We start from the raw sequence: 15,114 nt of genomic DNA on the forward strand, positions 1-15,114 counted from the left end.
GTTACTATCAAATTATCAATGTTTTTAACAAAAACGTGAAACTTCATGAAGTTTTAAATTTGACATTCAACAATTATCATACTATTTTACAGGTAAACTATTAATTGTAAAATACTTACTATTATTTAATATGAAAATACATTTTCTGAATATACATATTTGTCATTTTCATGAACAGCTCACCATTTTCGTTTTACATATGTTAATGGTTTTATTTTACACATAAAATAATGGGATGAAGTATGGCATACCCCCATTTTCTGGCCGATTGACTAAAATCATCACTAGTATATTCCATTGGATTTTTCCCATTAGAATTACCATTTATAGCTTGCTGACTTTTGCCAACAAATCAAATATAAATGTCTCTCTTATTCATCTTTACTTTAATTTTGGGTATAGAAGAGGTTTCCCCTATAGAATTACGAATTTGTTATAACCAATTCACCCATTAAATATAGGCATAAGGTAAAATTTTTCCTAGTAGTCACTGTGGGGGGCCAGAAAGCTTGATCCCATTGGGCTTGAGCTGAGGAACTTAAAAGGCCCAACCATCAACACATTAAACTAAAGTGGGCCTAGGTAAACCGAAAGGAAGAGTTGACCGAATAAGCAATTAGTCCAAGGAAGGTGCTCACAGCTAACTGGAACCCACATCACTACATTAGACTAACATCCTATGAGCACTACAGTAAATCACTACATTCCACTAACATGCCTTTCTCAATTCGTCTGCCAGTTTCTTGTATTTCAACTTGTTACCAATTTTTGTGCCTTAATGTTCAATTTATTAGGGTCATTAAAAAACAAAGAAATGAACAAAGTTTTCATTAATAACAAGTTGTAAAAAATTAAAAACCTCCTCCAATGTAAGTCCTCATCAATTCCAAAAATGTAAAAAAAATCACAAAGTTTCCATGCTTGAAATTAAAAGTTACAATATAACTCCTCACCAATTCCAAAGATTACCTAAAATATGCAAAATTTAATGACTTCCAAGTCCAAAAGATGATCAAAATATAAAATAAAACCGCAATGGTATACAAAAACTCATTTCATATAAGATTCTATGACTTTATAACCCCCACATAACCATGCCTGCAAAAGGTAAATTTGACAACAGCTAACAGCTCCAAAGCATGCACTTTTTAATTATCAAGCTGCAAAGAAAACATTAAAGAAGTTTGTTTCATATTTGTAAGTTGTAGAAAATTAGTTAATAACAAGCATCCAATAAATGTAGAGGTTGGAATCATATATGTATAGGAGAAGGACTGACTTGACAACTTTAAATTCTGAAGCAATTTCTCCACCATCCCTCTCTGCTGTACCTCACTCTTAAATTCTGAGTTCATAATTCCATTAGCAACAACAATGACTGTAGATGGAGAGGTGGCGTTGACCTACAAGTCAATAAGATATTTACAAGATAGTATCAGGAAGAAGTTTCTGAAAACAAGGTTGCAGCATACAATATTAAACATGAGAAGGTTAGGGTGGCATAAAAATTTAAAAGAGACACACACACACACATTGGAAACAGGGAACTGTCTAACCCAACTACAATAAAGTAGTTTCTCAAGAAGTATACCCAAACACGACCATTTAAGCCAACCGCTATCTCAAATGAGAGCTTCTTCCCTAATGCATCAAGAACTGGACATGTTGGAGAGCTCAGAAGCCTAGAGACAAGACAAGAGACATATCATTACAACAGAAAGAAAATTTCAAGCTTTATAACCATGATATATGTGGGCTGCATAAGTTATGTTTCCCTATCAAATCAAGGAAAAAAAAGAAATAAATAAAAGGTAAATTGTACTTTAGTTATCTGAGACATAAAGTAAGTTTGATTTTGGTCCCTCAAATTTAAAAGGTTCAACATTGGTCCCTCAATTATATATATATATATATATATATAATTTAATTTATTGAAGGAAAGACAATAAAGTAAGTTTGATTTTGGTCCCTCAAATTTAAAAGGTTCAACATTGGTCCCTCAATTATATATATATATATATATATATAATTTAATTTATTGAAGGAAAGACTGCCACAAGATAGCCTAAAAATTACATATAAAAAATTTCAAACAAACAAAAGAGACTTTATGGGTTGAAAAACCTAGCCCACTCCACCCAGATTCTCTTCAATAAGCTCCATCCATGAGTTCTTCGCACTTGCTTTGTTGTCCAGTCTCCCCAATCCACCCCATACTTTATTGTTACGAGTGGGTCTCTTCCTTTCCAAAACCCCAAAGGCAACAGTGCCTAAGTTATGCACACCCATACCCCCATTGGAAATTGGGGAACACATTGTATTCCAATCCACTAAAGGAAATTTGAACTTATCTCCTGGACCACTCCATAACATATTCCCCTGCAACCTTTCCAACCTATTTCCCACATAAGAAGGAATGGTAAACAAAAAAGCATGGTACATTTGTAAACTCAAGAGTTCAGGAGTGTCAACCTTCCTCCTTTCAAATTTTTTTTTTCCAACCCAATAATTCCCACTCAATTTTTCTCTTAAGGTGACGATTAATTCTCTCCATGAATGGCTCATAGGTTGATGTGATATTGTTCTTGTTTGCAGCTGCTTACTGCTTGTTCTTGTGATTGTACCTCCTCTGTAAATTTTTGGTTTTCTTCTTGGCAATGAAATTGGCATTTTTCTTTTTAAATGAGCTACTATGGTGATCCCCGCAATGAGCCACACACCATCGCATGTGTGCCTCCCATGGTGAGGGTTTAGAGTGGAGTGGTGGTGAGCTTTGTCTTGCCAGTGGCAATTTTAGGTGAGGGGCTTTGGGAGTTCATGGTGGCTGGAGATGGCAGGAGAAGAAAAGAAGAAAGAGAAGAGACAAGACAAAAAAAAATTGGTGGGGTGGGTGGCTAGTGCCACATCAACAAAAAAAAGTCTGCATCAGCAATCTTTTCAACATGCCATTAGTCGTGTGCAAAAAATTAGTAGGGATTTAAATTTCACCTTTCAAAAATTTGGGGAAGCAAGATCAAACATACCATATATTCCAGGATCACCAAGTAAAATTTACCCAAAAAACGATGTGCTTTACAGCTACCATGTGTTCAGGCACAAGAGTGTTTTAAGAGATCTATCAAGCATTAAATATGAATTAAGGGGGAGCTAAATTCTCACATTCTTGACAGGCCGGTTGAAGATTCAAACATAAAACCATCTTTAAGTTGGCCAAATTCTGCTGCTTTCCCACTGGCTGTAAAATGAAAAACAAGATAACAAAAAGGTCAGGAGATTGCCAAAAATATCAAATTAACAAGAAATGAAACTAACAAAGGGTCAGAACCATGACATATTTATGGCGCACATCAATCACAATTTTTTTTCAATAAAAACCAACCGTCAGTGCATGAAAGCTCTGGATTCATGCCAGGGTTTGCCTTGACAACCCGAACATAGATCAAAGTACCTGCCTGCAACACAATACATTAACAAAAAGAAAATATTTCAGAAACATAATACACATCAAGCAAATAACTATATAAATTAACCATCACTTCCTACCTACATATAAAGCAAAAGAAAGAAAATATTGGAATGAACAACCAGCGTTCAAGAATAGAAACTGTTGGTGATTTCAATACTATGATCAAATTTCTTCAAAGTTATAAAATTTTGAAAGCCCATATCTTTTAATTCAGACCAAAGAACTCACTATGGTCTACAACTGACACTCAGAGCATTCAAATAAGAAAAGAAAAGAAAAGGTTCATACTATTTAACTCATAAACATCATCCAGAAAGTGTAGTATATTCCTTACTAGCTCCTAAGTTATTTAAAAGCTTTGATTTCTACATTAAGAAGGGTCACTGCATTTAAGCCCACAACCCCACCCTGCATCTCATTCTTATGGAGGAAGAAGTACCATTTGAGCCAGAATTCATTGGCAGCAAAATCAAGACCAACTATTCAAATTGCCATTCATGCTAAGTGAGAAATATTAGTTTTCTTGCTTTATTTTCCAATAGAAAGGCCTCTAGAAACTAGGGACAAAGCAGCTTAGAGTTTATAACACCTTCCATTTTCTCTCCCAAGTGTTACAACGAAGACAGAAATAATAACAATAATGTTGAACACACAAAGAGCCTACTTCCCACACAACATGCATAGAGTACACACCTCAAACTTTGGTATGTTTCTCCTAGTTCCTCCTTCAAATGCAAGCACAGGCAAAAATGCCAATGCAGGTCCTTTTATGTCCACAAGAAAGTTCTGTAAATGAAAGACAAAAGGATTATAGAAAGGTATTCATAAGTTCATTAAAGCAGAAAGAACTTTTTGACATTGCATACTTCAAAGAAATTGAAAGCAAAAGGCTGGTAATTTACATAAAAAGAGAGTATGTCACTTGGAAGGAGACCATGGCAGAACATCCACGACGGGAGACATTAATTCCTAAGGGATAAAATCCCTAGCATCAATATCTCCACAACAGATTAAACGCCTACAAAAAATGGATAAACACAGGTATTATCACCTCCCAAGTGATAGTATCTCTTCCGATTGGGCAACTCTTCTTCTTCACATGGGTAACAATTAAGGGACAAAATGGCTGCTTGATTTTAAAAAGAAACTAATCTAAAACAGAAAGAAGTTACTACTAGCATTAGAGAATTAATGACACCAGATTCAATGATGTAATCAAGTGAAGTTTCTTACATCTGCTTTAGAGTCCACCACAATTCCAAGAACAGAATCCCCTGCGTGAGGCTCATACTGTACAAAACAACAAATTACAACATCAAAAGAAAAGGAAAAATAAGAACAATTAAACAATTGGAATCCATGTGAAATAACTAAAACATATGAACACTTTAGCAATCAATTTCTTCCAATGTAGCTAAAAGAATAGAAACACCGCTGAAGTATAAAACGCTGAAGTATAAAATACAAAATTGAAAGAGAGGTCCAATTCAATACATGGTCAAAATAATCACAAATTAGCACATAATATAAAACAAATGTCTCAAAAGTAATCTAATCTACTCCTCTCCCCTCCCCCTTACCACCAAAAAAAAAAAAAAAACTGCAACTATTTGGGGCAGTAACAACACCTTATAATAAAAACATATTCCAGAAGGCATTGTGGCATAAAATATATAAACCCCATCACTTGCTGCTTCAACACTGCTGCCTACTATAATACATTGCAATTCACTTTGCTATCATAAGCATATTCAGATTGATGTGCACACTAGGTAAGGCATCTGACTTCTATGGCGTAGCATAGTAGTCATGAGTCATGACCATACACTTCAAAAAGCAAATTCAAAGATAACTATCAATCAAGAATGAAAAAGTGCATATATTATTTTATATCCAGCATACTTAATAGTGCCTTACTCACCCTTTTCTGCGAGCTCTCAACCCAATATTTGTTTGGCTTTGAGAATTTAAATGTCCCAGCCTTCATGACAGAAAGAACATCACCGTCCTGGAAATTTACCCAGAATCAAAAAAAAAAACTGCTACAATGTTTTTTAACAATTGTTCACGCATATAGGAAGAACAAAAATAATAAAGCCCCATCCCTATTTCACTTTTCTATCACATTTCAGGGCTCTACAGCCACAGATAAACGACGGGAACAAAAACACAATTGGGTACTCACTTCAGCACATACCGTGTGGATAGTAATAGTACACCATTGATTCTGGTAGTAGGACAAGACAACAATTAAAATGTTGGGTTGTGAAAATCATCTAGATAGGCCTCATTATCAATATTTACCATAATTTCCCAAAATGCACTCTTTCTGTTTGTTAAAATGTCAATATAAGGACTCGTTATATTTTCGCAGTCAATTTGATCCAATAGTGCCTTTTTTTTTTCATAGTATGCATAATAATCTTCAAACACAAAATGGGCAAAAACCCAGTTCTCAAAATCATCGAAATAAACCTCATTATCCATGTTTATCATAAATTTCCCAAAATGAACTCTACCTGTTTGTTAAAATGTCTATACAAGAACTCTTTGTATTTTCAGGGTCTATTTGAAAAAGAAGTAAGAAGTAAAAACCATAGGCTAAGCACAGACCTGACGGAGACTGCTGCCGAGCTTAATGGTCTGGTTAGACATGGTTGAGAGATCGAGACCCTCGTCACCTGGTATCTAAACAATGACCCAAATGATAATTATAATTTATAAGCTTACTTAATAATCCAATACTAATTGTAAGCAATGCACATAATCGAACTAGAGAGACAGAGAGTATATATACTCACGACGAATTGGTCGACTAGGCTTGTCGGCGAACCCGACAGTTTGTTTTCCATTACGTGATTTTAGAGAACGCTTGCGAGACTTTGATTTTCAAGAAGAGTCGGTGATTAGAAGCTTGCGGCGCTAGGCAGAGAGCATAAAGACGGAGGGAAATCGCGGGAAAGAAAAAATAAAAATAATTAAAATGGCAACATATATTTAAACCCTAGTTATTATTATCTTTTTTTTTTTTAATTAAAACCCCTAATTTAAAACGTTTAAGATGTTTTATCCAAAAAATAACTAGCCTCTAAGCACGTGCTCACGCGTGTGCTTACAGGCTCTTCTATTTTTTGAATGTGGGTTAATTTAGATTATTTATTATAATTTAGAATTACTATAGTTTTCAATCACAAAAAATAATAATAATAATAATCTAAGGATGTGATAAGTATCATGTGTGGAGAAATAATTTTTTATTAATTTGATTCCAAGTATAAAATGACTGAGCAAGATAATATTTAAAAAAAAAAAATCCAAATGTAAAGGTTAGAATTTTGCAAAGAGGAAAAGGAACCAAACTGTGGAGGTTAGTTTTTTTTTTTTTTTTTTTTTGTATAAAAGAAATACATTCATGAAAAAGAAAAATAGGGTATTTTGGTCAATTTCTTTAGATTTTAGGGGCATTGGGATCATTTTTTAAGTTTGGGTTTTTTTTTTTTTTTTTTTTGATTGGAAGTTTGGGGTTTTTTGATCATCTTAAACGTTTTATTATTATTATCTATACTATTATTTAAGGGGTTTTTCCTGTTTGGATTTCTCAATTTTGATGTCCAAAATACTCTCAAATTTATCAATTTGTAAAGCTTAATAATAGAGTTAAATATGTATAATTATTGATTTTAAAAACTCCTATATTTTAGCTAAATTAAAAAAAAAAAACAGTTTTTTCTAACCACATTTCTCCCACCTCCACATTTCTCTCACACGTTAGTAGTCAAGCATAATTCAACTTTTTCTTTTTCTTTTTTCCTAATTTCCAAATAAAAAATGAGGCATATAAGGAAATTCAATAACTAAATTCAAAAACAATTTTAAAAAAATCCCATGTTCAAGAGGTTCATCCCTACTACCAAGCAGTTACACAACCTTTTAGCAAAATTTTCAGGTTTTATTTTAAAAATCATCCAAAATGTAGGCATGATTATCTTTTCCTTAGAAAAAAAAAAAAAAACAATTATAACGTGAAATCTGCTTCAACTAATTTGTTCTCTTACCAAATTTTCGAGTTTAATTCTTTAAAAACTTATCCAAACTTCATTATCTTTTCTTTAAAAAAAAAAAAAAAAAAAACCTAAACTAATTTTTTCTCTTACCAAAAATTGTCCGGTTTAATTAACAAAAATAACAAAAAATTAAAACAAGAAACCTACAAATAAAAACTCTCCAGAATAGATAGATACAATGTTCCAATAAAATAATAATAATACTTCCCACACGTTACTTTTGTTTTTGTTCAAAATTAAATTCAAAATTTTTGGGAACAAAACACCTCACTCTCCTCACTCCTCACATTACAAAAACTCCCAGATGGTAGATTTATACACCCCCAAAAAAAAAAAAAAAAAAATCTTACCACCTATGTACACAACCAAAACTACCCACTTTTCTAAAAACCTAGCTAACTCTGTAACTTCTACAGTTCTACCCCCACGCATGTGATAGTTATAGTGGGAAGTTACATGTAATTAAAACACTCCCTCGGTTTATCTCCCCCCACACCCCTCCCCCCCCCCCCCCCCCACAAAAAAAAAAAAACACTCCCCACGTTTCCCATCCGCTACAAACAAAAACTATCTAATAGATGAAGTCCTCTTAAACAAAAACTCTTCTCAGTAATTTTTTATGTGTGCAAGGACTACTATTCCTATTCCTAATTGAAATAGAATTTTTGTTACGCGGTGCTCACAAACGTGTACAAGGATTGCTATTCCTATTCCTAATTGAAATAAAATCTTTGTCAGGCTCTCTAAGTGTAACATCCATAGACAGTTGAAGTATTCACTTCCTTTTGCTGCACGGTCTATGCACAAACTTGCTTCTTGGAGGTGCAAAGATTTGTGTACAATCCTTGCTTAATTTCATTAAAAAGGCATGTAAGTTTTCTTCAAAGCTTTTTTTTTTTTTGGGTGTTTGTTTTGGATGAAAAATTCAATAACGAATAACACAAAATTCCTAGAAATTATAGCAATTGTTGAATGGCCTTTACGCTGATTTCATTCTTAGAGGGTCTCCCAAAAACCGGTGTTATGCTTGTGTATATTCTTTTAAAAAGATATGTACGTTTTCTAATCCATGTATTATGGTTTTGTCCACGGATTTTTTTTTTTGGTTCTTTTATTATTATTTTTAACAATATGTTTATGGTTTTCATTCTCTGTACTGTATTTTTCTTTTTCATGAATGTATTTCTTTTATACAAAAAAAAAAAAAAAAAAAAATAACCTCCACAGTTTGGTTCCTTTTCCTCTTTGCAAAATTCTAACCTTTACATTTGGATTTTTTTTTTTTAAATATTATCTTGCTCAGTCATTTTATACTTGGAATCAAATTAATAAAAAATTATTTCTCCACACATGATACTTATCACATCCTTAGATTATTATTATTATTATTTTTTGTGATTGAAAACTATAGTAATTCTAAATTATAATAAATAATCTAAATTAACTCACATTCAAAAAATAGAAGAGCCTGTAAGCACACGCGTGAGCACGTGCTTAGAGGCTAGTTATTTTTTGGATAAAACATCTTAAACGTTTTAAATTAGGGGTTTTAATTAAAAAAAAAAAAAGATAATAATAACTAGGGTTTAAATATATGTTGCCATTTTAATTATTTTTATTTTTTCTTTCCCGCGATTTCCCTCCGTCTTTATGCTCTCTGCCTAGCGCCGCAAGCTTCTAATCACCGACTCTTCTTGAAAATCAAAGTCTCGCAAGCGTTCTCTAAAATCACGTAATGGAAAACAAACTGTCGGGTTCGCCGACAAGCCTAGTCGACCAATTCGTCGTGAGTATATATACTCTCTGTCTCTCTAGTTCGATTATGTGCATTGCTTACAATTAGTATTGGATTATTAAGTAAGCTTATAAATTATAATTATCATTTGGGTCATTGTTTAGATACCAGGTGACGAGGGTCTCGATCTCTCAACCATGTCTAACCAGACCATTAAGCTCGGCAGCAGTCTCCGTCAGGTCTGTGCTTAGCCTATGGTTTTTACTTCTTACTTCTTTTTCAAATAGACCCTGAAAATACAAAGAGTTCTTGTATAGACATTTTAACAAACAGGTAGAGTTCATTTTGGGAAATTTATGATAAACATGGATAATGAGGTTTATTTCGATGATTTTGAGAACTGGGTTTTTGCCCATTTTGTGTTTGAAGATTATTATGCATACTATGAAAAAAAAAAGGCACTATTGGATCAAATTGACTGCGAAAATATAACGAGTCCTTATATTGACATTTTAACAAACAGAAAGAGTGCATTTTGGGAAATTATGGTAAATATTGATAATGAGGCCTATCTAGATGATTTTCACAACCCAACATTTTAATTGTTGTCTTGTCCTACTACCAGAATCAATGGTGTACTATTACTATCCACACGGTATGTGCTGAAGTGAGTACCCAATTGTGTTTTTGTTCCCGTCGTTTATCTGTGGCTGTAGAGCCCTGAAATGTGATAGAAAAGTGAAATAGGGATGGGGCTTTATTATTTTTGTTCTTCCTATATGCGTGAACAATTGTTAAAAAACATTGTAGCAGTTTTTTTTTTTGATTCTGGGTAAATTTCCAGGACGGTGATGTTCTTTCTGTCATGAAGGCTGGGACATTTAAATTCTCAAAGCCAAACAAATATTGGGTTGAGAGCTCGCAGAAAAGGGTGAGTAAGGCACTATTAAGTATGCTGGATATAAAATAATATATGCACTTTTTCATTCTTGATTGATAGTTATCTTTGAATTTGCTTTTTGAAGTGTATGGTCATGACTCATGACTACTATGCTACGCCATAGAAGTCAGATGCCTTACCTAGTGTGCACATCAATCTGAATATGCTTATGATAGCAAAGTGAATTGCAATGTATTATAGTAGGCAGCAGTGTTGAAGCAGCAAGTGATGGGGTTTATATATTTTATGCCACAATGCCTTCTGGAATATGTTTTTATTATAAGGTGTTGTTACTGCCCCAAATAGTTGCAGTTTTTTTTTTTTTTTTGGTGGTAAGGGGGAGGGGAGAGGAGTAGATTAGATTACTTTTGAGACATTTGTTTTATATTATGTGCTAATTTGTGATTATTTTGACCATGTATTGAATTGGACCTCTCTTTCAATTTTGTATTTTATACTTCAGCGTTTTATACTTCAGCGGTGTTTCTATTCTTTTAGCTACATTGGAAGAAATTGATTGCTAAAGTGTTCATATGTTTTAGTTATTTCACATGGATTCCAATTGTTTAATTGTTCTTATTTTTCCTTTTCTTTTGATGTTGTAATTTGTTGTTTTGTACAGTATGAGCCTCACGCAGGGGATTCTGTTCTTGGAATTGTGGTGGACTCTAAAGCAGATGTAAGAAACTTCACTTGATTACATCATTGAATCTGGTGTCATTAATTCTCTAATGCTAGTAGTAACTTCTTTCTGTTTTAGATTAGTTTCTTTTTAAAATCAAGCAGCCATTTTGTCCCTTAATTGTTACCCATGTGAAGAAGAAGAGTTGCCCAATCGGAAGAGATACTATCACTTGGGAGGTGATAATACCTGTGTTTATCCATTTTTTGTAGGCGTTTAATCTGTTGTGGAGATATTGATGCTAGGGATTTTATCCCTTAGGAATTAATGTCTCCCGTCGTGGATGTTCTGCCATGGTCTCCTTCCAAGTGACATACTCTCTTTTTATGTAAATTACCAGCCTTTTGCTTTCAATTTCTTTGAAGTATGCAATGTCAAAAAGTTCTTTCTGCTTTAATGAACTTATGAATACCTTTCTATAATCCTTTTGTCTTTCATTTACAGAACTTTCTTGTGGACATAAAAGGACCTGCATTGGCATTTTTGCCTGTGCTTGCATTTGAAGGAGGAACTAGGAGAAACATACCAAAGTTTGAGGTGTGTACTCTATGCATGTTGTGTGGGAAGTAGGCTCTTTGTGTGTTCAACATTATTGTTATTATTTCTGTCTTCGTTGTAACACTTGGGAGAGAAAATGGAAGGTGTTATAAACTCTAAGCTGCTTTGTCCCTAGTTTCTAGAGGCCTTTCTATTGGAAAATAAAGCAAGAAAACTAATATTTCTCACTTAGCATGAATGGCAATTTGAATAGTTGGTCTTGATTTTGCTGCCAATGAATTCTGGCTCAAATGGTACTTCTTCCTCCATAAGAATGAGATGCAGGGTGGGGTTGTGGGCTTAAATGCAGTGACCCTTCTTAATGTAGAAATCAAAGCTTTTAAATAACTTAGGAGCTAGTAAGGAATATACTACACTTTCTGGATGATGTTTATGAGTTAAATAGTATGAACCTTTTCTTTTCTTTTCTTATTTGAATGCTCTGAGTGTCAGTTGTAGACCATAGTGAGTTCTTTGGTCTGAATTAAAAGATATGGGCTTTCAAAATTTTATAACTTTGAAGAAATTTGATCATAGTATTGAAATCACCAACAGTTTCTATTCTTGAACGCTGGTTGTTCATTCCAATATTTTCTTTCTTTTGCTTTATATGTAGGTAGGAAGTGATGGTTAATTTATATAGTTATTTGCTTGATGTGTATTATGTTTCTGAAATATTTTCTTTTTGTTAATGTATTGTGTTGCAGGCAGGTACTTTGATCTATGTTCGGGTTGTCAAGGCAAACCCTGGCATGAATCCAGAGCTTTCATGCACTGACGGTTGGTTTTTATTGAAAAAAAATTGTGATTGATGTGCGCCATAAATATGTCATGGTTCTGACCCTTTGTTAGTTTCATTTCTTGTTAATTTGATATTTTTGGCAATCTCCTGACCTTTTTGTTATCTTGTTTTTCATTTTACAGCCAGTGGGAAAGCAGCAGAATTTGGCCAACTTAAAGATGGTTTTATGTTTGAATCTTCAACCGGCCTGTCAAGAATGTGAGAATTTAGCTCCCCCTTAATTCATATTTAATGCTTGATAGATCTCTTAAAACACTCTTGTGCCTGAACACATGGTAGCTGTAAAGCACATCGTTTTTTGGGTAAATTTTACTTGGTGATCCTGGAATATATGGTATGTTTGATCTTGCTTCCCCAAATTTTTGAAAGGTGAAATTTAAATCCCTACTAATTTTTTGCACACGACTAATGGCATGTTGAAAAGATTGCTGATGCAGACTTTTTTTTGTTGATGTGGCACTAGCCACCCACCCCACCAATTTTTTTTTGTCTTGTCTCTTCTCTTTCTTCTTTTCTTCTCCTGCCATCTCCAGCCACCATGAACTCCCAAAGCCCCTCACCTAAAATTGCCACTGGCAAGACAAAGCTCACCACCACTCCACTCTAAACCCTCACCATGGGAGGCACACATGCGATGGTGTGTGGCTCATTGCGGGGATCACCATAGTAGCTCATTTAAAAAGAAAAATGCCAATTTCATTGCCAAGAAGAAAACCAAAAATTTACAGAGGAGGTACAATCACAAGAACAAGCAGTAAGCAGCTGCAAACAAGAACAATATCACATCAACCTATGAGCCATTCATGGAGAGAATTAATCGTCACCTTAAGAGAAAAATTGAGTGGGAATTATTGGGTTGGAAAAAAAAAATTTGAAAGGAGGAAGGTTGACACTCCTGAACTCTTGAGTTTACAAATGTACCATGCTTTTTTGTTTACCATTCCTTCTTATGTGGGAAATAGGTTGGAAAGGTTGCAGGGGAATATGTTATGGAGTGGTCCAGGAGATAAGTTCAAATTTCCTTTAGTGGATTGGAATACAATGTGTTCCCCAATTTCCAATGGGGGTATGGGTGTGCATAACTTAGGCACTGTTGCCTTTGGGGTTTTGGAAAGGAAGAGACCCACTCGTAACAATAAAGTATGGGGTGGATTGGGGAGACTGGACAACAAAGCAAGTGCGAAGAACTCATGGATGGAGCTTATTGAAGAGAATCTGGGTGGAGTGGGCTAGGTTTTTCAACCCATAAAGTCTCTTTTGTTTGTTTGAAATTTTTTATATGTAATTTTTAGGCTATCTTGTGGCAGTCTTTCCTTCAATAAATTAAATTATATATATATATATATATATAATTGAGGGACCAATGTTGAACCTTTTAAATTTGAGGGACCAAAATCAAACTTACTTTATGTCTCAGATAACTAAAGTACAATTTACCTTTTATTTATTTCTTTTTTTTCCTTGATTTGATAGGGAAACATAACTTATGCAGCCCACATATATCATGGTTATAAAGCTTGAAATTTTCTTTCTGTTGTAATGATATGTCTCTTGTCTTGTCTCTAGGCTTCTGAGCTCTCCAACATGTCCAGTTCTTGATGCATTAGGGAAGAAGCTCTCATTTGAGATAGCGGTTGGCTTAAATGGTCGTGTTTGGGTATACTTCTTGAGAAACTACTTTATTGTAGTTGGGTTAGACAGTTCCCTGTTTCCAATGTGTGTGTGTGTGTCTCTTTTAAATTTTTATGCCACCCTAACCTTCTCATGTTTAATATTGTATGCTGCAACCTTGTTTTCAGAAACTTCTTCCTGATACTATCTTGTAAATATCTTATTGACTTGTAGGTCAACGCCACCTCTCCATCTACAGTCATTGTTGTTGCTAATGGAATTATGAACTCAGAATTTAAGAGTGAGGTACAGCAGAGAGGGATGGTGGAGAAATTGCTTCAGAATTTAAAGTTGTCAAGTCAGTCCTTCTCCTATACATATATGATTCCAACCTCTACATTTATTGGATGCTTGTTATTAACTAATTTTCTACAACTTACAAATATGAAACAAACTTCTTTAATGTTTTCTTTGCAGCTTGATAATTAAAAAGTGCATGCTTTGGAGCTGTTAGCTGTTGTCAAATTTACCTTTTGCAGGCATGGTTATGTGGGGGTTATAAAGTCATAGAATCTTATATGAAATGAGTTTTTGTATACCATTGCGGTTTTATTTTATATTTTGATCATCTTTTGGACTTGGAAGTCATTAAATTTTGCATATTTTAGGTAATCTTTGGAATTGGTGAGGAGTTATATTGTAACTTTTAATTTCAAGCATGGAAACTTTGTGATTTTTTTTACATTTTTGGAATTGATGAGGACTTACATTGGAGGAGGTTTTTAATTTTTTACAACTTGTTATTAATGAAAACTTTGTTCATTTCTTTGTTTTTTAATGACCCTAATAAATTGAACATTAAGGCACAAAAATTGGTAACAAGTTGAAATACAAGAAACTGGCAGACGAATTGAGAAAGGCATGTTAGTGGAATGTAGTGATTTACTGTAGTGCTCATAGGATGTTAGTCTAATGTAGTGATGTGGGTTCCAGTTAGCTGTGAGCACCTTCCTTGGACTAATTGCTTATTCGGTCAACTCTTCCTTTCGGTTTACCTAGGCCCACTTTAGTTTAATGTGTTGATGGTTGGGCCTTTTAAGTTCCTCAGCTCAAGCCCAATGGGATCAAGCTTTCTGGCCCCCCACAGTGACTACTAGGAAAAATTTTACCTTATGCCTATATTTAATGGGTGAATTGGTTATAACAAATTCGTAATTCTATAGGGGAAACCTCTTCTATACCCAAAATTAAAGTAAAGATGAATAAGAGAGACATTT

General features: G+C 34.0%; 2 protein-coding genes across 2 annotated transcripts; one reads left to right on the plus strand and one right to left on the minus strand.

Moving 5' to 3' along the window:
• Nucleotides 1–805: 805 nt before the first annotated feature.
• On the minus strand, nt 806–6,440 carry LOC112040936 (uncharacterized). The gene is made up of 10 exons (XM_024073862.2): nt 6,268–6,440; nt 6,080–6,154; nt 5,388–5,474; nt 4,700–4,756; nt 4,160–4,252; nt 3,380–3,452; nt 3,160–3,235; nt 1,592–1,682; nt 1,280–1,403; nt 806–1,160 (listed from the first exon to the last, which is right to left on the minus strand). Exons 1-10 carry the CDS (start codon nt 6,316–6,318, stop codon nt 1,156–1,158), a joined length of 732 nt encoding a protein of 243 aa, XP_023929630.1. The 5' UTR covers nt 6,319–6,440; the 3' UTR covers nt 806–1,155.
• Nucleotides 6,441–9,143: 2,703 nt separating this feature from the next.
• LOC136065425 (uncharacterized) lies at nt 9,144–14,669 on the plus strand. Its single transcript, XM_065768572.1, has 10 exons — nt 9,144–9,316; nt 9,430–9,504; nt 10,110–10,196; nt 10,828–10,884; nt 11,332–11,424; nt 12,132–12,204; nt 12,349–12,424; nt 13,793–13,883; nt 14,072–14,195; nt 14,315–14,669. Exons 1-10 carry the CDS (start codon nt 9,266–9,268, stop codon nt 14,317–14,319), a joined length of 732 nt encoding a protein of 243 aa, XP_065624644.1. The 5' UTR covers nt 9,144–9,265; the 3' UTR covers nt 14,320–14,669.
• The last annotated feature ends 445 nt before the right edge of the window (nt 14,670–15,114 follow it).

Source organism: Quercus suber, unplaced genomic scaffold (genome assembly GCF_002906115.3).
Source record: "Quercus suber isolate HL8 unplaced genomic scaffold, Cork oak 2.0 scaffold_964, whole genome shotgun sequence".
Lineage (NCBI taxonomy): Eukaryota > Viridiplantae > Streptophyta > Magnoliopsida > Fagales > Fagaceae > Quercus > Quercus suber.